The sequence below is a fragment of the Aricia agestis genome, chromosome 21, assembly GCF_905147365.1.
Source record: "Aricia agestis chromosome 21, ilAriAges1.1, whole genome shotgun sequence".
NCBI classification, from domain to species: domain Eukaryota; kingdom Metazoa; phylum Arthropoda; class Insecta; order Lepidoptera; family Lycaenidae; genus Aricia; species Aricia agestis.
The window spans coordinates 4,497,817-4,525,798 of record NC_056426.1 but is presented as its reverse complement, the minus strand read 5'-3'; the positions used below and the strand labels follow the sequence as shown (position 1 = coordinate 4,525,798).

At 37.9% G+C, this 27,982-nt stretch overlaps 1 protein-coding gene across 1 annotated transcript in view; it reads left to right on the top strand.

Annotated features, from left to right (window-relative positions):
- LOC121737880 (dedicator of cytokinesis protein 1-like) overlaps positions 1 to 6,512 on the top strand; it is a 30,164-nt gene extending 23,652 nt beyond the window's left edge. The window contains exons 23-26 of the mRNA XM_042129613.1: positions 1,163 to 1,225; positions 1,933 to 1,975; positions 3,538 to 3,595; positions 6,310 to 6,512. Coding sequence (XP_041985547.1) covers positions 1,163 to 1,225; positions 1,933 to 1,975; positions 3,538 to 3,595; positions 6,310 to 6,458 — 313 coding nt within the window. The 3' untranslated portion in view covers positions 6,459 to 6,512. The remainder of the gene's footprint in view (positions 1 to 1,162; positions 1,226 to 1,932; positions 1,976 to 3,537; positions 3,596 to 6,309) is intronic.
- The last annotated feature ends 21,470 nt before the right edge of the window (positions 6,513 to 27,982 follow it).

Sequence of the window (27,982 nt, the reverse complement as noted above, 5' to 3'; positions counted from 1 at the left end):
ATACAAGATTTGCTCGTTTAAAGATATAAGATATATGGAATTGACAGATTTCTATTTTCTATGTAACTTGCATGACGTCTCACGCAATTGAAGTGTGTGAATATGCAAGACCGCGTCAATTCAGACCGCAACCACAGAATATATATTAGTTGTACCAACAGAGTTCCCACTTGCGAAACCCGTTTAAAGAAATGACGACTCATGCTACGACACTATACAGTTCAAATTCCGACCGCGCAGTGCTAGGTGCCTACAATTATATTCACCTACATGTCCGCTCTCTGTCTATCGCATAACTCGTACCTTTTCTGACGAAATCAAGGTTTTCGCCTTTTAGAAAACAAAATAATATTTTTTAATTACTATTAGTACGAATAGCAAACCTTTTTATATAGCAAAATAGTTATACTTATAATGTTTTTGTAACCCAACCTATATTTTATAGTAGATTTATATAAGTATATTCGATTATAGGTACTGCAGGAAACTTTTACAATTTAAACATAGTAACTTGTGTTTACTTCTGTGTAGTTTGTGTGTTTCTTTGTATGAAATTGGTTTATTTGCTATGTTTGTATAGTTTTTATCTACTTTTTGTATTTAAATACCTTATTCAAATACATATATATCATTGGCCTTTTTTAATTGTTCATTTTTAAAGGATTTATAACGATTTTGTCACAGCGGTTAAATCAGCATTATAAATTAAATTCATTTATGATCAGTAAACATAGTAGATAACTAGATACGCGACGAAAAATCTTGCGCGTGTGTCACCGCTCGCTTGTGAGTCCCTACTGATTGGCCACCCGCGGGTGGTACTTACAGTTCAATGCCTAAGATGCGAGTGGGACAGGCTGACCGCAACGCGACGCGTAGGTGCATTTCTGTTCTGAATTGACAGATTTCAATTGCGTGAGACACCTTGCGAATCTGTCAAATCCATACAAATTTAGAAAAGCGTCCACGCGTCGCGTTGCGGTCTGAATAGACCCTTAACGTGCGTCGCCACAACGCCGATGTGATATTTTGCATGATGCGTTATTTCCGACAACCGTTGCTTAACCGCGCGTATACAGTTTCACGTTATTGTTTTATTTTTAACAGAGACCAGACATTTATTACTCTATGATTTTTAATTTCATTCATTTAATTTTTTCAGGTCCATAGTGTCAAAGATGACTACAGTGACAAAGCGAAATTTTAATAAAATGTCTTGGTTAAGGTATTATTTTATCTTTAGTTCACTATGCGATATGGTTGCGAATGTCCGGTGATCTTAAAATTGCTTACCAGCTGCAGGCCATCCGTGAACCGTCTGCACGTTACTATAATTAATGTTTTGGAATAAAGTAAGGGTCAGCTCACACGGAAATGAAACGTAACCGTAATTAACAAAAGTAAGTATAGTCTGGCATAAAAGTGAAGAAATTAAAAAGTGGCAACATTGTAGTGTCATCCCTTTCAAATCAATCTAAGAAAAAAAGGGATGTCACTATGATGTTGCCACTTTTTAATTTCTTCACTTTTATGCCAGACTATAGCTTGACGTTTCAATTTTAGCTCGCTATAAGTTATGAATCATGCTCAATAAGAAGGAGGTTTCTAAATTCGGCTGCATACATTTAATTATTTTTTGCTGAATCTAGTATAATATGTGTGAACTGTTATGCTTTACGCATTCGAAAGAGAATTTAAGTCAATTATTTCAATTATTATTATTGATGCAGATGTTTAACGAGTATAATAGTGATGATGTAAACAGGGGCCGTACCACGAAACCGTTTTGAGACTCAAACAATCGTACGAAATTGCCGCGTCCTGCTCTAACAAACGTGAAATGACGTTGTTTGAGCAGGACGCGGCATTCTCGTTTGATTGTTTGTGTCTCAAAACGGTTTCGTAGTTGGTCTATAGACTATTGTCTTTCAGGAATACTTCGACTCAGACGAGCTCTCAGCGAAGACGAAATAAAGTAAGCTTTTCTTCTATCGTGTTATTCGTGCTTAAACAATGTACTAACTATCGTTGAAAGTTTAATTAAGTATAGTTTGTGCGTTTTATGATGATATGCGTGACACATTATAATTGACAATGGTAGGGAAGTTACCTAACAAAAATTAATCGAAAGTTTTTTTTTTTTTTTTTATGAAATAAGGGGGCAAACGAGCAAACGGTTCACCTGATGGAAAGCAACTTCCGTCGCCCATGGACACTCGCAGCATCAGAAGAGCTGCATGTGCGTTGCCGGCCTTTTAAGAGGGAATAGGGTAGGGGAGGGAAGGGAAGGGAATAGGGGAGGGTAGGAAAGGGAATAGGGTAGGGGATTGGGCCTCCGGTAAACTCACTCACTCGGCGAAACACAGCGCAAGCGCTGTTTCACGCCGGTTTTCTATGAGAACGTGGTATTTATCCGGTCGAGCCGGCCCATTCGTGCCGAAGCATGGCTCTCCCACGTATAAAAATATCGAATCACATCGTAAAGGAATTGCAATCGAAATTATCGATTTCGTACTGACATTTCAGTGGTGCCGGCGATTTAAGATGGCTGCCCTTTTTTATCGATTTGATTTCGATTCAACAGAGTCAATCTCTATTAACATAAGTTCCGTTTCATGAATATAACATTTTTCAAATGTTTTCGTAACAATCATTTTATACTTCTATTTCACAGTTAATATTTATAATTTTTATTAATAAGTTAGCATTTAGCACCTTTTCATTTTTATTCATTTACAATTATAGGAAACATTTGTTTTTGTAGATGGAATATTATTTATTACATTTTGATTTTTTTTTGTTTTCTTGTAAAAAAACCCGTAGCAAGGAACATGAAAAGTGTCACCCATATAATCTTAGAACGCACAAACTATAAAACTGTACTTTTTGCATGAAAGGGGTGCAAATTTTTTGTCATTCATGAATTTTTTTTTTAATTGTCTCAAACTGTAACATGTCTTAAATAGTGTAATTAAAACAACTAGAGATCTCTCAATGGTCGAAATTCGACCTTACTTTTAACGACATTAAGACTACTACCTATATTTTGTGAAAAAATATTGACTTTATCATACTTTTTTTCAACTCTTTTCTCTGGGACTCAGCTGATCTCAGACTGGCCGTGTAAGCATTGTCTAATAGTATCTAAAAATTCAATAAAAAAAAACTATAATCCATTTTCAATTTGTCACCTTCTTGTCAACAAACTTCAACCGTAAATAATAGAGTATAATTCGTATGTATAGGCTTGTCACTCAAAAATCTGTCATTTTTCCTAGTGTGTGTGTTGCAGTGTGTGTAATGTTTTATTTGTTAAAAAAATGTATGATAAAAACATAATTTCAAAATAATATTAGCTCGATGCACTCCTTCACCATATAAACTATAACTGTGCAAAATTTCATTCACCTACGTTTCCCCATTTTTCGTCAAAAGGGTTACAAAGTTTTTGGCTCACGTATTAATTAAAATAATTTTCAAAAGATCCAATTTTAAATAAAAAATCATCAATGTAATAATTATTTTATTTTATTTCAGTCAAAGGATAGCAAGCGCCAATCGCGTCTCAGCATACAATACGAAAGGGATTCTATGTGTCAGTATGATTCCTGTATCAATTTTTAATTAAAACATAAAACCCTACAAAATAAAATATATATCACCAGTTTTGTAAAAATAAATATTGCTTATTGCCACAGCCAGCTATGTCCACACTTTCATCTTCAATTTTCGTCATCAACTTTCATATTGGCGCATTCAATAATTTAATGCGTCAAGGAACGCAACGCCAATATTGTCATTTTTGAAGTTTTGGATACGGTCAGAGGGCATGCGTCGCGGGACCCGCGGGCATGCCTCACGTTCGCTGTTGACTGCGCTATAACACATGCTCTTGACGAACAGAAAAAGGCACAGTGTGGACAAAGCTAATGTAATAAGCAATATATTTTTTTATTACCACTTAGGCAGGTTAGTTGGCAACTTGTAAGAAATGTGTCAGAAAGCAAATAAGGGCCTGTTTCACCACTTCCTAATAAAGTGCTGGATAGCCATCCACAACTTATTTGACAGTTTCTCCATACTTTATCTGTCAAGTTAAGTGGTGGATAGCCTATCCGGCACTTATCAGGAAGTGGTGAACCAGGCCCTAAGTATTTTAAAATTTTGCAGTTGCAACCTGGTACTCATATTGAATGAATGAATGAGCAAATTAACCATGAAGCTAATATAGAGAGGAGGTGTCGTAATCGAATTTCCTTAAGAAACGACGCGTGACAATTTGCGGGGTGAGGGGGTGTCAAGCTCCGCCCACTTTTCAATCTTTCATGTTGATGTTACTACGTAGTTCAGCTATCTAACACTAGATGTCAAAATTCTTGAATATTATGGGACGTACTCAGAACTTTAAAAAATGTATATTATTAATTATTATAATAAGTGCAATTAATAAAGTAAGGGTTAGTATTTTGACCGATTTTTTAATGTAAAATAAGGGGACATACGAGTAAACGAGTCACCTGATAAACTCAAACTTTTTTATTCAGAATAAATTTTTGCAAATATTCTCTGAACGTCTACATGATGCCTACCACCGGTGAAAGCAATTTCCGTCGCCCATGGACACTCGCAACATCAGCAGAGCTACCGGTGCATTGCCGGCCTTTTAAGAGGTAATAGGGGGGGAGAGGCAGCCTATGGACTATGAATCAATTTCTTCGATGGTAAGTACATGAAAGATGAAAATCCACGCTCGATCAGAATGGGATCGCAATGATAGTTTTCTAAAAAAGTAGCGTTAGCAAAATTTTATAGGTACCTAAGTAATCGACCAATTCTGTACATTAACGGCCATTCCCAATATTTGATCTATCTCTGGTTTTGCCCTATTAGAGATAGGAATAGCTCACATTAGACATAAGGGACATATACTTTATGTCAATTGTGAGCTATTCCTATCTCTAGTAGGGCAAAACCAGAGATAGATAAAATATTGAGAACGGCCGTAAGACTGAGTTGCACCAACTAACTTTCACTTTAAGTAACTTTAACTACAATGCAAAATGTCAAATCTTTGGTTAAAGTTAAAAATTGACGCCATCAAGACGCCATATTTAACCATAACCATAGAGCTCGACAAGGTTTTAAATGCGCGTGACGAAAAAAGTTGTCATCATACAAAAAACGCCATTTTTGACAGTTCTCCTTTACCAGCAGCGCCCTCGCCCACGTTCATTTATAACCTTGTTGGACCAGCTCTCATCTGTCACTTTCTCCGATCAAAGTTAAGGTTAAAGTTAAAGTTAAATTTACCTTAACTATAACCATAACTTTAACTTTAACCACGCCTCTGGTGCAACCCAACCTTAAGGTATTACCTTGTTTTTGTTCAACCCCGTGGCAGCTTCAACTCTTTCAGTTAAGTACTTTATTTTTTTTATTTTTGAGCAAATCCAAAATTTTCATGAAAAAGATTTGTGGTAATATTTTATCAATGAATGTGATTCAGCTATTATTTTATTAATCAATATCAGTATCAATATCACATATTTCCTATTATTATCACAAAAAAAAAACAAATATCAGCCGCGCGCGTCAACAATCAATATTAGCAAACAAAGTGTCATTGCGATACTTAATAAAAATACAACCTCCTCGTTTGTTGGAAGTCGGTTAGTAATTTAATTCTAAATACGGCCCTGGATATTTGTTACGTTCATAGTAGTTATCCAAGATGACGACAGATGGCGCTTTATAAGTAATATGATAATAAAAGCTATATTAGTACGGTTTTAGCTATGAAATGTGTTTAAGACAAAGTGTATCACGGTTTTAAGTATTCAAGTATGATTATGGCAATAAACTTATGCAAAATTATAAGCATTTACGTCTGTATTATCTTTCAAAGGTCTGGCCATCTAGTGTCAAGTAGTATAATTAACGCTGAAAGCTAAAATGTTCTAGAACTTTTATATGTAAATTACATTTAAAATTATTTACAAATGATATATGATGGTATTTATATTATAAGAACGTCTGTCTGAGTGTTTTCGACATTATAAAACACAATACTTCATCCTTTCCTTGTTAAAAATGCAAAAAACACTAATTTATTGGGAGTCTCGTTACGTGTGCACCTGACAAACGCTGAAAGACCTAGTTGAAAATCACAGTGCACAGTTGCTTAGGCCATCTCCTCTCTATAATAGCTTCATGAAATTAACCCATCAAGCCCCTGCTCACCGGTGAGCGAGACACAATAGATTTCCAAGAATCCACGATCGAAGGATTAATCTGATTCTCAAATTCCAGCGGCCATGTCAGATATAGACGACATGTTGGCTGATGCGGACGCGTTGATGTGTCGCCGCTGCAGCCTCAAAACCGCAGCGCTGCGGACCGCGCGCCGGCACTCGAGAGAGAGAAACTTATCATCGGAATGTCTACTAGATGACGTTTAGGAATAGAAGGAAGAAGAATAGTACTTATATCATATTGATTTTTTTTTGTATAAGAATACCCCTGAATACAATTGAATAGAATATGATAATATGTTACCGCTGCGGATGCGTTGTGTCGCCGCTGAAGCCGCAGTCAATTCAGACCGCAACGCGACGAGGAGAGGCGCGGCGAAGTATGGATTTGACGGATTTCAATTGTGTGAGGCGTCTTGCAAACCTGTCAAATCCATACAAATTTCGAATTTTTTTACGTGGGAGAGCCATGCTTCGGCACGAATGGGCCGGCTCGACCGGATAAATACCACGTTCTCACAGAAAACCGACGTGAAACAGCGCTTGCGCTGTGTTTCGCCGAGTGAGTGAGTTTACCGGAGGCCCAATCCCCTAACCCCTACCCTATTCCCTTCCCTACCCTCAACTATTCCCTTCCCTTCCCTTCCCTACCCTCCCCTATTACCCTATTCCCTCTTAAAAGGCCGGCTACGCACTTGCAGCCCTTCTGATGCTGCGAGTGTCCATGGGCGACGGAAGTTGCTTTCCATCAGGTGACCCGTTTGCTCGTTTGCCCCCTTATTTCATTAAAAAAAAAAAAGAAATGATTCTACGCGTCGCCGGTCGCATTGCGGTCTGAATCTAGTATCTACCCTTAGAATAGAAGGAAGAAGAATTATAGTACTTACCTCTTAATACAATATAATATGATAATAAATTATTATGTTGCTGCTGCGGATGCGATGTGTCGTCGCTGCAGCCACAAGACATAATATTATGTAATATGTAGGCCAAAAAGAGTAAACGAAAAATGAGGATGCTACTTTCTTAGTATGACACAAGTTTGACACAAAATACTCATTAAGCATTTAGCATGGCAACAATTTTTTATGGAAAATTTTAAGTTCCATTCTAATTATTATATTTTTTTCATTTTTAACCGATCTGTAATTTTCAACATACTTACCACCCTGAAAATAAATAATAGTTAAATTATATTTTTTTCATTTTCCCTTCAATTTTAGCCATATCGGAAATAGTCGACATGTTGGCTGATGCGGATGCGTTGTGTTGCCGCATCACAACCGTAGAATGCATACTAGCATTTATTTTTGATTTTTTTTTTTATTTATTGTATCTTTGTTTACATAAAGATTAAAATATATTCTAGACTAGCGATCCGATCCGGCGTCGCACGGGTATAAAGTATTATAATATAGCCGCTGAAAAAATTATTAGAATCGATAGCCTATGATCCTTCACGTGGTCTACTTCTTATCTGTGCCAAATAACATAAAAATTGCTCCAGTAGTTCGCGAGATAAGCCCTTTCAAATAATTTCCCCCGTTTTTACCACATTCTCCTATTAGTCTTAGCGTGATAAAATATAGCCTAAAGCCTTCCTCGATAAATGGGCTATCTAACAGTAAAAGAATCATCGAAATCCGTTGCGTAGTTTTAAAGATTAAAGGGAACAAAGGGACATGAGGAAAAAAAGCGACTTTGTTTTATAATATTATGTATAGATTAACTACAAACTATTATGTTTAATTATATTTAGCCTTGAAGATAGTTCTGGCTGTAATTAACAATAAGCTACACTAATTAGTAATTTATTAGTACCTACCTAATTAGAACGAAAATATCTAGATTTTCTTATTTCAAAGACGATATAAAGTATTAGTAAAGTTATACTCATTTCTTTCGTATTAAAGTTACTGTAGAAATCATTTCTGTTATTAATTATTATAAGTAGAAGGATAGATTTGTATTGACAAAAAATTGCCTTTAATTACACTTCTCCCGGAATACTTACTACAATCATTCAAATAAAGTAATTTTTTATTGAATACCTAGTAAAAAAGTTAATAGTATTTTTGTAATAATGTGTGTGCCTGAGCCCTGAACCTTGAAGAAACAAAAGCATGGAGTAAGTACTTACTTTTTATCGTTATTACATATTAGATATTACTATTTAAGTATCCTTAAAAAGTAAAAGAATTTTTCAAATATTTTTCTTTACTTATGTAATTACGAATTGGTTAAACTACTTTATAGTTTAACCAATTCGTCAGGTCACATCGAAACGCGACGAAACGCGATGCGGTGAAATTACATATATCACAGAGATTCTAAATTTAAAGTTACACTATTTGGCATTTCATTTTTGTATCAAAGAACAAACGGCCTAAATCTGATCGTACAATATTATAATATTTTGCAGTCAGCACCGTACGCGCCGTACGCGTCAAACGCACCGCATAGTACCTACACGAAATGCGGCGCGTACGGTGCGGACGACTGTGCGAGGTTTCACATCATTTCATACAACGAATTTTGAAATCCGACGCTTTCGCGTGCTTGCTGATGAATGTGCGATCACCTTTGGTGATTCTTATGCTCGCTTCTCACGGCGCGTAATATCATGAGCCGCGCCGCGCCGAGCCGCTTTGTACAGTACGACTCATACGAGCGAGCACGAGCCAACAGCTGCGGGGCTAAAATGGTCACATTTAGCAATGAATTGTCAAAACTGACAAACTCGTGAATGTCAAATTAGTATGAATTTAGACATCTGAATTGCAAACAGAGTGTCAATTTTGCGATTTTTTTTATATGTTTAATATTATTATTCATAATATGATTCTCCAAAGCGACCATTTTAGCCCTACAGGCCAGGCCGCGCTAACCGTTCTCATGGCGCGTAGCGTAATATCACGAGCCGCCCGAGCCGCGGCTGCGACTTCAATCGGATCGGACGCGCGTGCTCGAGCCAGCCCGCACCACCTCGAGCCACCTTCTTCTTACGACGCGTGGCTGTGGCTCGTGCTGGCACGGCGCGGCTCGTGATATTACGCGTCGTGAGAAGCCAGCATAACATTGAATAATACATTTCATATTCTAGTCACATCAGATAGATTTTATGTCAGAAAACCCTAGAGACGAGACCAAAACCAGAATAATCAAATCAACCCAATATTAAGTCAATGCAACTAGTAAAAAGGCTCAAGAGAGCAACCAGTCTCTAAAGTGTCGATTTTATAATTCATTTTTATACTTGAAAATAAGTCCCGAATTGTTTCATTTTCTAAAATTAGATACAACATTATATTTCCGAGAATTCGATCTGAGCAAAAACACGATATCTTAAAATTTTCTCGATAGAAAAAAATCACAAAGATGCATCTAATTTTCACGAATTTTTCATTAATTTATTGCCATAACCGTGCATTGAACTAAGTTAATATTTTAACACATTGTATAAAATTCTATCATTGAGAGATCGACCTAGCGGATTTTTAAAATGTTGTATATTTATCGAGTTATTGAGAAAAAACTAATTTGGCGATGAATCCGCGTCGTCCTTTTTCACCTGGCATATGAAAGACGGGCGTGAGTGTGAAGAGAGAAGTACAATGTTTGATTTTTTGGGTTAGTCGCCCTCTTAAGCTGGTCCTTATGACGTCAAAACATTTTGTAATCCAGCATTGAAATGTGGTGAAATGCGGAAGGTTGCATCATCATGCAAGCAAGTTCAATCAAGACTCAAAAGCAATCAAGAGTTTGAGAGGAAGTAGGAACTCATGAAAAATCAACCTTCTGCTTGATGATGATTAGATGCTTCTCATGCTTGGTATATAAATAGGGTTGCCATCCGTCCGGATTTCCCCGGATTTGTCCTAGTTTGAAGGGCGACCGGGGACCGTCCGGACGGGTTTTTGAAAAGTGTCCGGATGAAATTCGGAGACTTTTGTTGAGAGAAATCCAACTTTTTAGCCAGCCCAGGCAGCCATAAACGAAAGATAAAACGTCGCTAAGCATACACACTTTTTTCTTCTTTGATCAAAATCAAGTACGATTTCAAGGTTCATAAATTTTTTCAAATTTTTGTTAAAAAAATTAGAACGTAATAGTAAATAGTTTTTAATGGGTGTACGGGGAAATAGCCATATTTCGGCCAAATGTCCGGGATTTTTGTCGTGCAATAAAGGTGATGGCAACCCTCCGTAATACGATAGATTTATTTATTTTGATTAAGTATGTGTTTCTGAATATTATATTGTGTAAACTACAAATAAATAAAGTGTATATTATGCTATCGTTTGTTATAATATGGGACACCTTCAACCTTATGTATTATTGTGTAATGTGTATTCATTTCCGCGATAGTTGTTGGCATGAGTATTTCTTGCCATGTATTATAGTATTATGTTATTCTTACATTTGCAATTAGAGGGCTAGAAATACGATTTACGAATAATGTGTACATGATTAATTAGGTACACATCGGAATTAAATTGAATTTGTATATAAATCTAAAGACTCTGATCTGTGAGTCATGATATTATGTGTACTGTGTAGATTAAAACATAATATTATAATGGTATAATTGAAATTCATGTAGGGTAAATGACTAGTAGATTGGACAGTACTAGTCATTGGAAAAAAGCACATAAACACCATATTTATTAATGTTGCTTTAAAAACTGACAGTTTTTATTTAAGAACAGGCGTTCTTTTACATTAAAAACAGGAAATTTTTAAAGCAACATTAATAAATATTGTGTTTTTGTGCTTTTTCCAATGACTGGCACTGTCCAATCTACTAGTCATTTACCTTATTACAATATAATATTATGTCTTGTCACACGGTATAATATGTAGTCGCGCCCCGCGGACAAATTTTTAGACACAGTCTCCATAGTAATACCAGAGTAGACAGAATGATAGAGTATGCCGACTTAGAACTGATGTTGAAATTTTTAAATTTGACGTATTATGACGAACCTACGAATTTAAAAATATGGCTTATTCGATGGACGTGTTCCTCTTTGGTCGTATTGTTGTTTGTGTTTTGGTACATGCGATTAAAATTGTCAGAATCCAATTTTGAAATCTTTATTTTAAATACCTATTTAAAAATAAATTATATCAGCCAGCGCGAGGCACAATCCGTTCATAATCCTAGTGAAACCCCACGAATTCGACAGATATTAAAACCTGTCCGTTTCTTTGCAGTCGAACTACTGGTAGTTATGTCTATTGTGGTAATACTATGCAGCCTCTCTTCACTTAGTTTTGATATTATTCGCAAGTTTAACCGCAGCAAATACTTACATAATTCAATAGTAAAAGAGTTACACAATGGCGGCTGCTTTAATAAGCGAGCGCTACAAAAATCCTTTCATATCACCTTGTCACTTGTGATATATGTGTGGTTTTAGTGTGTGTTACATGCGAAAACGCGGAATTTTCTCTTATTTGTAAGGTACGTGCAAGCGATAGCGCGATCTAGGCGACGCTTAACGACATCTATGTGACCGTTTGATAACTAAAGATAATAAAACCGGCCAAGTGCTAGTTGGACACGCCCATGAAGGGTTCCGCAGCAGCAATAAGTCTTTTTTATGAAATTAAAAGGGTTTTGATTTATTTTTATGTTTCAGTACGTTTCAGTTGATTTAATGGAAGTTTATTTAAGGTTTGTAACCATATATGACGTATTTAAAAAATTCTTGATGGATTTCGTTGAAACCAATTTTCGTTGGTACTTTTTATAGTAATGTACATCATATATTTTTTTTGACTTATCATGCCCTTTTGAACTACTTTAGAAGTTAGAGGGGGGGGGGGCGACATTTTACCACTTTGAAAGAGTCTCTCTCGCAAACTATTCAGGTTAGAAAAATGATATTAGAAACCTCAATATGATTTTTGAATACCTATCCATAGATACCCCACATGTATAGGTTAGATGAAAAAAAAATATTTTTTTTCATTTATTTAATTATCATGATATATATTTAATTATCATGATTATTAGAAACTTCAATGTGATTTTTAACAAATTGTTTCAGTTGTACCTATGGGGACCCCTAAAATTTTTAATAATTTTTCCATTTTTGTATCAAAATCTTAATGCGGTTCACAGTCCACAGACTACATCTACTTACCAATTTTCAATAGTATAGCTCTTGTAGTTTCGGAGAAAAGTGGCTGTGACATACGGACGGACAGACAGACAGACAGACATGACGAATCTATAAAGGTTCCGTTTTTTGCCATTTGGCTACGGAACCCTAAAAATGGCTTATCACCAGAAATATTAACATTTCACATACAAAAATAGTAAACGATCACCAAAATACAGACCACTATTTTAATGTAAAATGATGACCAAAGATTTAACATCTCGCTTACTACGCAAATTGGTATTTTGCTACGGACGTAGCTTAAAATTTCGAAAATTATCGACACATCTACCTCACCCGAAGCTTGCGGAGCGACTGGCGCGGTTACGCCCGATGAGGCGTATTATTTGCTGCCGCATTTTTCAAGTACTCCGACGGTATCTAGTCGTAGCGCGAGCGCGAGACCAATCATTCATCATATGGCGGCTCTCGACATAGGCGAACGCGTTGGCCAACGCGTCTGCAGACGCGTTGGCAGTGCGCTTGCAACGGCGTTTGTGATAATCCACACATAGGAAGGTCGTGGCGGCTCTCGACATAGGCGAACGCGTTGGCCAACGCGTCTGCAGACGCGTTGGCAGTGCGCTTGCAACGGCGTTTGTGAGTAATCCACACATAGGAAGGTCGTTCAGTATGCTTTGGATCGCGCCAATGTGCGGACGGATTCAAAATGGATGTTTAGTCGCTAACAGCTGCAGCTGTTTATTTATTCACAGCTTATAATTACTTTGTAAATGTGGACAAGAAAAAGTTTTTAAAGAATTTCTCGAAATAAATAAATAAAAGGCGAGAAAACGTAACAAACAAAGAAATAAACTCACTTTTACATAATATTTTATAATATTAAAATAATATAAGTAATTATTTTATTACCTACTTATTATTTATTAAATTATTACATACAAAAATTATTACATATTATAATAATCATCATAATTATAACTCCGGGCAAACTGATCGCGCGGCCTATGTGTGGATGGAGCGCGAAGCTTGCGACAAATGTCCTTTGATCTTTTGCCGACATTTCCGACCCGCGCGGCAAGCTCGCAGACGCGTCGGCCAACGTCTAAATACCTACGGCCAACGCGCGAACGCCCGTTCTACACATTGGGCCAACGCGTCTGCAGACGCGTTGGCCAACGCGTTCGCCTATATCAAGAGCCGGCATAAGCTTTGGATCGCGCCAATGTGCGGACGGATTCAAAATGGATGTTTAGTCGCTAACAGCTGCAGCTGTTTATTTATTCACAGCTTATAATTACTTTGTAAATGTGGAGAAGAAAAAGTTTTTAAAGAGTATTCTCGAAATAAATAAATAAAAGGCGAGAAAACGTAACAAACAAAGAAATAAACTCACTTTTACATAATATTTTATAATATTAAAATAATATAAGTAATTATTTTATTACCTACTTATTATTTATTAAATTATTACATACAAAAATTATTACATATTATAATAATTATCATAATTATAACTCCGGGCAAACTGATCGCGCGGCCTATGTGTGGATGGAGCGCGAAGCTTGCGACAAATGTCCTTTGATCTTTTGCCGACATTTCCGACCCGCGCGGCAAGCTCGCAGATGCGTCGGCCAACGTCTAAATAACCTACGGCCAACGCGCGAACGCCCGTTCTACACATTGGGCCAACGCGTCCGCAGACGCGTTGGCCAACGCGTTCGCCTATGTCGAGAGCCGCCATAAGATTTTTACATATTCAGTAAGGCGACTAACGTTGAATCCCTCCACTGCAATACGGCTGACGGTGATTTTTTGGTCATGAGCTATTTTTCCGCTCATTGTGCGATTTCGGCAGTGTTGCAAACTATTCAAAACGTTTTCCCCCTAAAGCAACTTCGAAACCCACTAAATTTCAACAAAAACTCCCCAAAAAATCAGAATATTTAAAATTTCTTGCGGTATGTTCTACTAAGCGCTCAAAACGCTGAAATACACCTTCAACAGGCCAAACAAACAAACAGGCCGGCAGTTTTTAAATACTTCAATCTTTCTTTTTTTCATTACATACAATGACAACAAATATAATAATCTGTCAGCCTACTGTCAGCTGGTACGACTCAAAAGACTATAGCGACATGTGCTTTGTGCGGCAGTTCCATCTTAAGGTGGCTTTCGGATTTATGCCACGAGCGACCGCGACCGGTAAAAAATCAAATAAAATGCTACTTTATGACATAGAATGTAGGTATCATTATCTACTGACATTTACGTGGCGACCCATGCTGCCGCCGGCGCGGCGGCGGCGTAAAACCTAGTGGTTGAGTAAAATGAAACCTATAGCCTATGTCATAAAGTGGTATTTCGTTTAAATTTTCGTCCGTCGCGGTCGCTCGCGGCAAAGTTCCGAGCCACTTTAAGGCTGTTATTAAAAAAATATTCCATTCTTCAAAATTTTTATCCCCAAAAATATCCCCAAAATATTTTAACCCCAAAATAAAAAACACACTAAATTTATTTTTTCCCACTAAATTTAGTGGGAAATCCCCATAGTTGGCAACACTGGATTTCGGTCTTTGAGAGTAACATAATATAGATTATAATAATTATTATTATTTTTTACAATGAGCAATTAATATGCGCCATCTACCGCAAGTCACAAAAGCTACGATGTAAAACTATGATCTCTGTGCTCTCTTTAGGTGAAACTAGGTGGCGCTGCTTGGATTAAGCATGGACGAGAGCTAAGCTAAGCAGACTAGGTAAACATAAAATAGGTACTATCAGAGAAGTTGTCTGATCACAATTAACATTGAATTGACATATTATTCGACCAAATAACGTTGGTCTCTCAATTGCATAGGAATCAACTTCCTCGATGGTACATAAACTGTTTTGTCGTTATTTTAAATACGAAATAAATAACAGTTTAAAAACACGTAAATCGAATTATTTTTTTACTTTAACAATATTAAATCGAATTAATTTTTTTTTTACTTTAACAATATATTTTGATGATTACTTTACTTGTCATTGGCTCCTGATTGTGCTACGTTTCCAAAGTTTTGAATTAATTTGACTTCTAGAGATAGGTAAACATCGCGCTCAAAGATTTCGTTACATCCATACATGATATAGCCCAAACTAAAAAAGCGCGTTATATAAAAAGGATGAAGCTGCTAAATTTATCACCTAGTTAGTCTTTGAGGAACATAGATGTCGCTGAGCGCTTGCTGCCTCGCGCTATCATTGGCACGGACCTCAATCATAAGTAGGTAGTTGTAATGACTAGAGAGGTCAATCACGAAGATTTTCAACTGACTAAACAAAAATTTTTAAAGCGAATGTCTGTTCTAGGCATTCGCCCCACTTGTAACATAAATTAAGTAAGTATATGATTATTATTAAAATTAATAATTAAAATATTAAAATAATTAAAATATCGTAGTATTAATATATTAAAATTATTATTATTAATTAGGGATATCGAAAATGAAAGAAAATATCGATATATCGATACATCGATATTTAAAAAAATATCAATATCGGTCTCGATATATCGCGAAAAAAATATATCGGTCAAATTTTTCGACCAATTTGCTTTTTTTTAATTCATTTATATTTCGTCAAAAAAAGTGAAGAAATTTAAAAGTGGCAACATCGTAGTGTCAACTGCCATCCCTTTTTTCTAAAGTTGTTATTCCATTTGACTAAATTTAGACGTCTACTTAGATAAATGATTTGTTAACTAAATTTAGTCAAGTGGAATAACATTTAGAAAGCTAGGATCCTAATTATTATTAATATACTAAATCGGAAAAAGTGTGGCTTCTGACAGTTCTGACTGACTAAATCAGTGTTGCCAGATGGTTTCAACCTTTTATCTGTAGTGGGAACTGCTAAATCTGTATTAAAGTCAATATATAAATATGTTATACGATCTGGAATCCATTCGTTTATAATTCATAATTTTTCGTGGAGCAAAAATTCTTTCAACCATCTTTTTCGCCTTTTATTTATTTTTATTTTCATTGAGCCAACAGCTAAGCCTATGAGAAGACCAATTTTTGGCTGCTTTGACAGAACTGGACCCATTAAGAAGACGTCTGGCCAAAATTGCAGCAGAAAATATCGTTTTTGATACAATTTCGATATTGGATATTTGATATCGATATATTATAATTGAAAATATCGATATATCGATGTATCGATATTTATTCGACAAGCCTAATATTAATTATTAATATTATTATTCCATATTCCATAGTATTGTAATTTATAATATTATAAGTAATATTATGGGGTTCCCACTAATTTTTGGCCTACAAAAAGAGTTCAAATCCAATCCAATACTAAATTCAGATGCATTTCATCGACCGTAATCATCTTCATCAACAGCCTGATCCATAATAGGGGAGAGGGGGGCTAGATTTAACAGGGGTAAGTATTAACAAGTCTATAACTACTAAATTAAATGGCGATTCGGTAACGGCCGTTCCCAATATTTGATCTATCTCTGGTTTTGCCCTACTAGAGATAGAAATAGCTCACAATTGACATAAAATATATATCTCTAATATCTAATGTGAGCTATTCCTCTCTAGTAGCTATCAGTTCGGGCGACGTCAGCGAACGATTTGCGACAAGTGAGTTGTCCGCCGGCCGACGCGTTTTGAAGTTATCGTATGTCGGTGCAAAAATACAGGTAAACGGACTTTTTTACGTCTCGAATTTTTTGATTCATGCTTTAATTATTTGGTTTTGTGAGTGCAGATTTTTATATAATGACTAGTTATATAGTTGTTTATTACAGTTCCGTGTTATTTTATTAAATATACATATAGTTTTTTTTAATAAGTTGTTATATGCAAAAAGGTCCTCGGGGGCTAGTTTTAACAAAAGGAACGGGGTAAGTATTAACACGTTAAATGTTAATATTTGGTTTAATATACTTATCGGTATTAGAAGGTTGTACAAAAATATCTTAAGCAAGTTGGAGCTGCCACATCTGCCGAAAGAGGTAGGTACGTCGATCATTCTGGCGGCATCGGCAGCGGTAAACGCTATCGGCAACACCATACCACCGATGTTTATATCTCCGAGGATCTGATTAAATTACCTTTTTGTTGCAAGCGGTTCACCAGAATCCATTGGGGCTGAAAACAGCTCAGGGTGGATAACAGAAAAATAAATTTATGTTATTTGAGAGAAACTTTTATTGTTCTTTAACATTTGTATGTCAAAAAATAAATAAATTACCATTTTAATATTGTTTTGTTTTTTACATCCATGGTTTAATGAAATTCTAACAAGTTTACTAGTCTTAATACTTACCCCATCACTGTTAATATTTGCCCCCGAAACGGGGCAAGTTTTAACCGCTGACTTTTTTTAAAAAGATGCGTCTCCCTTCGAATCCAAGTAATTTAGATGAATTTTTAACTTAGTTAGCAAGTCATATAAATTTCCGTTACTCGGGTATAAAAATAAAAAACATAAAGTTTTCAAATTCAGAAGATAAATGACAATATTTAAAATCTGTTAGAACTAGCCCCCCTCTCCCCTACTTCTAATTTGAACTTAGCAGGTTAATTTAATTATATAAATAAAAGCTTATTAATTATTATACAATTAATAAGTGTAACGTATAGCCCGAAAACCTGCCAAGCTAAAATTTAGAAGTTTTATGGATCAGGCTGATGATGAAGATGATTACGGTTGATGAGTTCATTGAATTTGGCATTGGATTGGGTTTCAACTCTTTTTTTAGGCCAAAAATTAGTCGATAGGAACTTGGCCCCATATTTTTATCAGGTATGTTTAATACTAAAATTAAAATATACTTAATATTATGTCGTAGATAATTTGTTTTATGTAGTCCTTAGATTTACTTAATTTAAGAATCGGAAGTAATTTTAAATTAATTTTAGCGGATGTTAATTCTTATTTGATTTGAGTTCCGGATGTTAATTAAATCAATTTTAAATTTTTAATATTCACCGGAAGGAAGTTAGTTTAAGCGAGCACCGTGACGTCACATCTTGTGGTGGTGGCGGCATGTGGACAGAGTCGAAGTGGGAGTGGTGGGACTTCTCGTTTGGTTGAGCAGAATTAGTCTGCGTTTCCACTGAAGCGGAGCGGAGTGGAGAGGAGCGGAGCGGAGTTATGTCTATTGTGACGTAACGATGTCGCGGTCGCCAGTGACCGCCTGAGCACGAGTACGCACCGTACCGCTCCGCACCGCCCAGCTTCGCACCGCCCCGCTCCGCTGTCCTCCGCTCTGCACCCCGTTGTCCTCCGCACCGCTTCGCCTCGCTCGGCTGCGTTTCTATGAATATTCGCTCAGCTCCGCTCCACCCCGCTCTTGCTGTTTCCATTGAAGCGGAGCGGAGATTTCAAGCATGGTGATTGGTCAATTCGGGCACCGCTAAGCTCCGCTCCGCTTCAGTGGAAACGCAGCCTTATCGTAACCTGAGTAATTTATATTCTGTGATCGTAACCAACGAATACTATACTCACAAGGAGATCGTAACCGTCGAGAAGTGAACACTACTTTGCTCCGAAACTATCTGTTCGCATAGTTTAAATTAAATTAAAGTGATTTGTGCACTAAATAATAAATCAGTGTTGAAACAAGTGTTGGAGTTTATTTTCAAAAATGAATCCTGATCTTCCTGCTGTCGATCACGACGAAAATACGGATCCGCCATCATATCTCTATGGCCATCCCTGACTCAGTCATCAGAAGTCAATCGAATTGGATGCGCGTGCTCACTGCTCGAGCCACCCCCTTTCAGACGGCGCGTGCCTCGAGATGGCGCGGCGCGGCTCGTGATATGGTTCAATTCACACCGGAATGGCAGAGGCGAGGCGAGCATTTTCAGTGTCATATGATTTAAAACTTTATCTTCATTATTGTAATACATACTTCGCTTGAGAAATCGCCGCCGCCAGCGGCCGGCAGACGCCACGAGCGGCCACGAGCATCTACGGGCGGCGGCCGTAGATTTCTCAAGCGATACTACGTATTATAATAATGAAGATAAAGTTTAAAATCATAATATGACACTGAAACTGCTCGCCTCGCCTCTGCCATTCCGGTGTGAATTGGGCCCGCGCAGTGAACAGCCAACATAATATTACTTATCTTCCCCGCTTAACGTCTCCGTGGTCTAGTGGTATAGAGAGCGGCTCTTGACTCGGAGGTCGTGGGTTCGATTCCCGCGTTGGAAGCATGTTATTTCCAAGTTTGGTTAGGACAATGCAGGCTGATCACCTGATTGTCTGACAAGTAAGATGATCCATGCGTCGGATGTGCATGTAAAAAGTGGGTCCTGCGCCTGATCTCTCGCCGGTCGTGTCGGTCTTCCGTCCCACTGGGTTATGAGAGTAAAGGAATAGAGAGTGCTCTTGTGTATTGCGCACATACTTGGGCACTATAAAATTACTCCTGCGTAGCTGGCTTGGTTTCAATGAAACTGGCCACCGTCACCGAAACCGGTGTGGGAGCTATTATTATTATTATTATTACTTATCTTCATGTGACACTGTTTGCTTATTACAGGTGTTGCTTTGTGAAACAATTTCTGTTTATAAACCAGTTAAAAGTGGTAATCATGAAATAACAATGTGATGTTTATCGAAGATTTAAACTAAAAATAGAACGGCTAATGAAATAATATCTCTAACCGCATTTTAAAATTTAGTGCAGACTGCAGACATGGCTTATTATACAATACACATGGTGTGTTTTTGTTTGAATGTATTATCACAGAATATAATATTATATTAGTTGTACAAAGTATTATGTACCATTTTGATTTTCGATAAAAGGGAATAGAAACGGAACCCTATTACTAAGACTTCGTTGTCTGTCCGTCCGTCCGTCCGTCCGTCCGTCCGTCCGTCCGTCCGTTCGTCCGTCCGTCCGTCCGTCCGTCCGTCCGTCCGTCCGTCCGTCCGTCCGTCCGTCCGTCCGTCCGTCTGTCCGTCTGTCCGTCTGTCCGTCTGTCCGTCTGTCCGCCTGTCCGTCTGTCCGTCTGTCCGTCTGTCCGTCTGTCCGTCTGTCCGTCTGTCCGTCTGTCCGTCTGTCCGTCTGTCCGTCCGTCCGTCCTTCCGTCCGTCTGTAACGGTAATGTAATGTAACTGTAATTATGAATTACCACGCTATTTATTTTAAAACTTCCAATGTATGGTTCCGCATATTATATTTTTAACAGACTTCCAAACAAAAGGAGGTTATACTCGTATTATGGGGTAATTTATAATTTAATATATTTTTTAATCCGATTTTATTCTGTTCACATCCTGTATGTAATTTGTGTAGATGAATATGTCGGGTCGCACAGTATCTATCGGTCAGAATTCTAATTAATACTATCAAGGTAATGAGATTTAGTAGCAGGTTACTAGAACAAGATTAATATTATCTTGTGATTACATACCGTCTCGACTGCAGTAATGCGCACAGAGAATAAATAAGTAAGTTGTTGTACTGTGTACACAATACAATATTATTATACACTAGCTATCCCGGCAAATGTTGTTTTGCCATAAAATGATTTTCCCCGTTTTCCTGCTTTTCTCTTTTTTCTGATTTTTTTCTATAGATCTCTCTATTCCTTTACTCCATAACCCAGTGGGACGGAAGACCGACACGTCACACCGACACCGACACGGCGAGAGATCAGGCGCAGGACCGACTTTTTACATGCCCATCCGACGCATGGATCATCTTACTTGTCAGACAATCAGGTGATCAGCCTGCATTGTCCTAACCAAACTTGGAAATAACATGTTTCCGACGCGGGAATCGAACCCACGACCTCCGAGTCAAGAGCTGCGCTCTATACCGCGAGACCACGGAGGCGTTACTATCAAATATATCTGGTAAATAACTTCATAATAATATTGCTAATAAGATACTTATAGCTTGACTAATAAGGTACTCTATAATTCAAGTTGAAACTAATTATTTCACACTCAAACTAATATTCAAACAGGAGTCCATCGCGGACGAACAACGCGACACGTAATTTTTGTATAAAAATATATTATACAGAGTGTAACAAAAATAAGTGATAATACTTTAGGGTGTGTACATGTTCCTTGTAGAGAGTTCACTGTGAAAGTAGCAGCTCTGTAAGACGAAACATTTTTTTCACTTTTGTATGGGCAAGGGCCCGAGCGTCACGAGTTTCCCCATACAAACGTGAAAAAAAATTTGGTCTTTCAGCGCTGCTACTTTCACAGTGAACTCTCTACAAGGAACATGTACACACCCTAAAGTATTATCACTTATTTTTGTTACACCCTGTATACTTAATAATAACTAGCTATTTGACCGAGCTTAGCTCGGTATTCGATAAAACACGAATAAAATGTCATTTTCTAAAAATGATTCCTAGCTAGATCGATTTATCGCCCCCGAAACTCCCTATATACAAAATTTCATGAAAATCGTTTCGAAGTCGATTGGAGCCGATGCCGATCCGCTAGATATATTATCGTATAAGATAATATTATGCATGTGTCAATCTAATGTACATTATGCCACAATCATCAGCGGGGCTAAAATGGTCACATTTAGCAATTCCTCTCAATCAATTCAGCAAATGAATTGTCAAAACTGTCAAACTGACAAATGTCAAATCAGTACACAAATACAGAAATTAATTGCAAGCAGAGTTGCATTTTGCGATTTTAGAAAAATGAATCATATTATGATTCATATCATGATTCTTCAAAGCGACCATTTTAGCCCCGCTGGTTCAATGATCAATCCGATATTTTATTGAATGACTAGCGCGTTCATTAAATTAAGCTATTTAATTAAATGACTACAGGACAACTCGCCAAGTTGACTGTTACGTTCAACGTCTTGACTCGTGACTGAATGAAAACGAAACTGCAGTAGCAGGCGAACATTTTTGAGCCTTTGTTCGTTCCCGACTCGCACTTGGCATGAAGTACACCACGGTTCTACTATTTACGTCACAAATCATGATGAATAATGGGTTCGAATCGAGGATCGAGTGGGAGTAGCTAGCTCTTCCGCGAATCTACTTATCTAGGAGAGCTAAGAATAAATACTAAGAAAACCGGCGAGTTCGCATAGGAATTATTATTATCATAATACGAGTAATAATTCTTATTGATTCATACCTATACTAAGGGCCTGTTTCACCGCTTCCTGATAAAGTGCCGGATATGCTATCCGCAACTTTTTTGACAGATTCTCCATACTCCGTCAAGTTAAGTGGTAGACAGCCTATCCAGCACTTATCAGGCAGTGGTGAAACAGGCCCTTAAAATCATAAAATCTAAAGTGTATCTGTTTGTTACCTCTTCACGCCCAAACCGCTGAATCGATTTTGCTGAAATTTGGTATGGAGCTACTCTGAGTCCCGGGAAAGGACATAGGATACTTTTACTCCGGAAAATGTACGATTTTCCGGAGTAAAAGTATCCTATGTCCTTATGCTACCTCTCCACGCCCAAACCGCTGAACTGATTTGGCTGAAATTTGGTATGAAGATACTTTTAGTCCTGGGAAAGGACATAGGATACTTTTTATTCCGGAGAATGTACAGTTTCAGTGTAATAAATGAATTTTAGCGCGACGGAGTTGCGCACGTCATATATATTCGTATTACGAACATACATGCTATATGAAATTCCTACACTATAATATTATGTCATAACAAGACGTCATAGGTTATATTATAATACTAGCTGTTGCCCGCGACTTCGTCCGCGTCAACATAGTATAATAACAAAGATGGATAGTCCGCTAACAAATATGAAAAAAGTAAAATATAACCTCCTCCTTTTTGGAAGTCGGTTAAAAAGTAGCCTAAGTTACACCTTACTACATCAGCTATCTACCAAAAAAAGTCCTGGCAAAATAGCTCCAGCCGTTTCAGAGATTAGCCGGAACAAACAGACATACAGACAAAAATTGTAAAAAATGTTGTTTTGGTGTATGTACCTACATACATTCATATGCATGTAGTAAAAAACGGTTCTTTCAGTATTACAAACAGACACTCCAATTTTATTTATATGTATAGATATTAGTATGTTTATATAGATCATAACATACATAAAGATACGTATGCTTACGTCAGTCCTACATATAAGGTAATCCCTCTAAACTAGATTTCTAGGTATTAGGCTTATCTAGATTTTGTACAATCCTAAATTAGGTGGGGACTTACCCTTGCTAAGAAAAGACGTGATTGGAAGAACCAGTTGAGTAACAGTTGAAAATTTGCCCTTTTTTGCATGGAGGCTCTAGGCCGGAAGATGGAAACTGTGGATTTTATGTGTAGCCAGATATATTATCTAGATGATGAAGTAGTTGCAAGGTTTGTTCAAATTATAAGGGGAATAATCGGCCAAGTGCGAGTCGGACACGCGCACGAAGGGTTCAGTACCGGTATAGAGCGAAAGTAGATAAAAAATTGTGTTTTTTTGTATGAGAACCCCCCTTAAATATTTACTTTTATTTAATTTTATTATTAATTATTAAAGTAACTATAAATAAGTTTTTTGTGAAAATTCCAAGTGCCTAGCTGTTATCGTTATTTATTACGAGATAAAAAGGCCAAAAAAATCACGTCTTGTATGGAAGCCCCCTTAAATATTAACTTTATTTTATTTTTAGTATTTGTTACTATAGCGGCAACAGATATACATAATCTGTGAAAATTTCAGAAATCTAGCTATAGCCGTTGGAGACAGACAGACAGACAGACAGACGGACAGACAACGAAGTCTTAGTAATAGTGTCCCGTTTTTACCCTTTGGGTACGGAACCCTACAAATGAGTAATTATTGTCCTTGTTTTATAAAATGTTACTTATCTGGTTCTTCCACTCACGTCTTTAATTACCCGTTGACCCCCCCCCCCCCCCCCCCAAACCGTGGCGCCAAAATTCATTTATCACATGGAAACCATTTTTCCGGGATAAATGTATCCTATTGTCTTTTCCCGGGACTCAAAGTATCAATAATCTACATACCCAGCAAAATCGGTTCAGCGGTTTGGGCGTGGAGGGGTTACAGACAGACAGACAGACACACTTTCGTATTTATAATGTGATTAGTAGGGATGGACGCTGACGGTTCGTCTCTTTTTTTATTCCCATGATGGATGCACTAATAAGTGGCATTTGTTGAATGCATCAAAGTGAGATTAGCCGTTACTAATTTTAAATGAGTCGCACTGCATTTGCTTGATAACTTTAATGATAGTCACATGACCAAAAGGTAACAATTTTATTCCGCAAAATATGTTATAGTTAATGTTACGCCTCCGTGGTCCAGTGGTTAAGAGCGTGGCTCTTGACTCGGAGGTCGTGGGTTCGATTCCCACGTTGGAAACATGTTATTTTCATGTTTGGTTAGGACAATGCAGGCTGATCACCTGATTGTCTGACAAGATGATCCATGCGTCGGATGAGCATGTAAAATGTTGGTCCTGCGCAGCTGATGTTTCGCCAGTCATGTCGGTCTTCCGTCCCACTGGGTTATGAGAGTGAATGAATAGAGAGTGCTCTTGTGTACTGCGCACACACTTGAGCACCATAAAATTATTCTTGCGTACCTGGTCTGGTTTCAATGAAACCGGCCACCGTCACCGAAACCGGTGTGGGAGCTATTATTATTATTAGGTATTTTATAATATTAACTAGATGGGCCGCTCGAATTGTTGACTGTGTTTCTAACAGCTTGGACCCCTTGGAATTACGCCGAGATACAGCTTCACTCTGCATCCTCTATCGGTTGTATCACGGGGAACTGTTCTGAGGAATTGTTCGGAATCATACCACCTGCAACTTTTCGCCATCGTCCCACGCGAAAAACATACCATCCTCATCACCTTGATGAGTGGCGGTCTTCCACAGTGCGTTTTTCGCGTAACTTTCTGCCGCGCACTGTAAAACTCTGAAACGAACTGTCACCAGCAGTATTTCCGGACCTATACGACCTGCAAACCTTCAAGAAAAGAGCGTATTCCCTCTCTCTTCTCAGCTCTTCTGATGTTGCGAGTGTCCATGGGCGACGGTAGTTGCTTACTATCAGGTGACCCGTTTGCTCGTTTGCCCCCTTATTTAATTTAAAAAAAGATGAGGTTTGCAAGTTGCAACACCATTGCGCCTTTCGTTTATTGCGCGGCAACCGTACATTTTTTCGGGATAAATATTACTAAATCCATACTATTAATATTATAAATGCGAAAGTCTGTCTGTCTGTTGCCTCTTCACGCCCAAACTGCTGAACCGATTTTGCTGAAATTTGGCATGGAGATACTTTGAGTCCCGGGAAAGGACATAGGATAATTTTTATCCCGGGAAAATGTACGGTTACCGCGTGATAAACAAGTTTTGGCGCAACGGAGTTGCGGGTCTCATCTAGTATCATAAAACTAATAAGATCCATAATATTATGAATGCGAAAGTGTGTCTGTCCGTTACCTCTTCACGCCCAAGTAGAACAGATTTTGCATAAAGATATGAAGATAATTTGAGTCTCCGACCTTTCCCAGGACTCCCGAGAAAGGACATAGAGCACTTATCGCAAAAAAGTACGGTTCCACTAATTTTTACTCAACGGAGTTACGCGCGTAATCCAGTTTCTGACGTGGGAGAGCCTTGCTTCCGCACAAATGGACCGTCTCGACCGGAGAAATACCACGTCCTCACAGAAAACCGGCGTGAAACAGCGCTTCCGCCCTGTTTCGCCGAGTGAGTGAGTTTACCGGAGGCCCAATCCTCTACTCTTTTCCCTTCCCTACCTTCCCCTATTTCCTTCCGTACCCTCCCCTATTCCCTTCCGTATCCTCCACTGTTCCCTTCCCTACCCTCCCCTATTACCCCTTAAAAGGCCGGCAACGCACCTGCAGCTCTTCTGATGCTGCGAGTGTCCATGGGCGACGGAAGTTTCTTTTCATCAGGTGACCCGTTTGCTCGTTTGCCCCCTTATTTCATTAAAAAAAAAGTTTTAACTGACTTCCAAAAACGAGGAGGTTATATTATGGAGGTTATAATATGGAGGCTGTATATATATTATACTTATACATATATTATTATATTTTACATCGCCCCCTCCTACTAGCAACTCGATTCTTCAAATACTTGCAAATTTAATAAAGATTATAATAACTTTATAAGATTTAGTAATATTATGTATGCAGGACCCGATCTAGCCATTTAGCCGCTCCAGGCAAAGATCATTTTCGCCGCCCTTTACATATACAGGAAACATATTTGTTGGGGGAAAATGGGAGGAATATTTAAGTAACATACTCAAATATTTCCACTAGCCAACTTAAGGTAGGTTAGCTGGTAAAATTCTCAAACTTAAGTGGTGGATGGCTAGGTTGGAAGATAGGAATAAGTCAATTTCGCCGCCCCTGATTTTTGCCGCTCTGGGCAAATGCCCGGCTCCCCCCCCCCCTTTAGTCGGGCCCTGTATGTATGTTATTTTGTTTTTAATAATATACAACACGTGTAACAGAACTAAGTGATAATACTTTAGGAAGTGTATGAGTCCCCTGCATAGAGTGTACTGTGAAAGTAGCAACGCTAAAAGAGCATTTTTTGTGATTTGTATGGCCAAGCGCCCTAAGTCCTTACGTAATGCGTTTGTCTATACAAAAGTTTAAAAAAAAGTTACTCTTTCAGAGCTGCTACTTTCACAGCGAACTCTTTTTTTACACCCTGCCGTGCACCCTAAATAATACACATGTAGGTATTTTAAAACAAATCCATGACCCAGGAATATTGAACACTTTTTATTCCATCGTCCACGGTCTTATGTGTCTAAACACAGGCCGAAAATACGCGGCCGAAGTTCGGCATGATTACGCCTGCAATGTATTTTAAATTACCAATGACACACCATGCCGAAATTACGTCGCGTTATATTGTATGCGTAGCGCATTGCTGACGTAATCATGAAGAATTTCGGCCGCGTATTTTCGGCCTAGTGTGGACTAGTAATTAGAACCAGCAACCCCCGGCTTGAGCTACGCAGTGCCGTAAATAGCTTTTTTTGCGCCCTGTGCGAGTGCGCCCTTGTTTTTTTTTAGAAGTTATAGGGGTAATTCTATGCATATGCCTATTTTATTTTATTCGGGGTGATAAAATAAAACATGGTGTTAACTGTTGGTAATAGGTACTAAAATTTTGGAAAACAAACTTTTTTTTAATGAACTGTTATAGGAAAACAAGCAAGCGAGCCGCCTGATATCAAGTAGGCCTTTCGCCTGTTATGATTATACCACCCACACTGTGCAGCACTAGGGGCCATTTTTGCGCCCCCCCCAGAGTCTACGCCCTGTGCCTGGGCACCGGTGGCACTATTTACGTCACTGGAGCTACGCGCTTAACTACTGAGCCACAGAGGTCGTTTATATGACTTCATATGAATGATAGAATGATTCACGGACATGTGACTGCAGATGTTTCAGATAATATTACCTAGTAGACTGTTTGTGTTTGACAAACATACATACATAGTTACAAGATTATGGGCTTAGAGAAACATGTCGTGAAAACGTGTTCTATAAACTAGGCCTTTGCATCCGTTGTG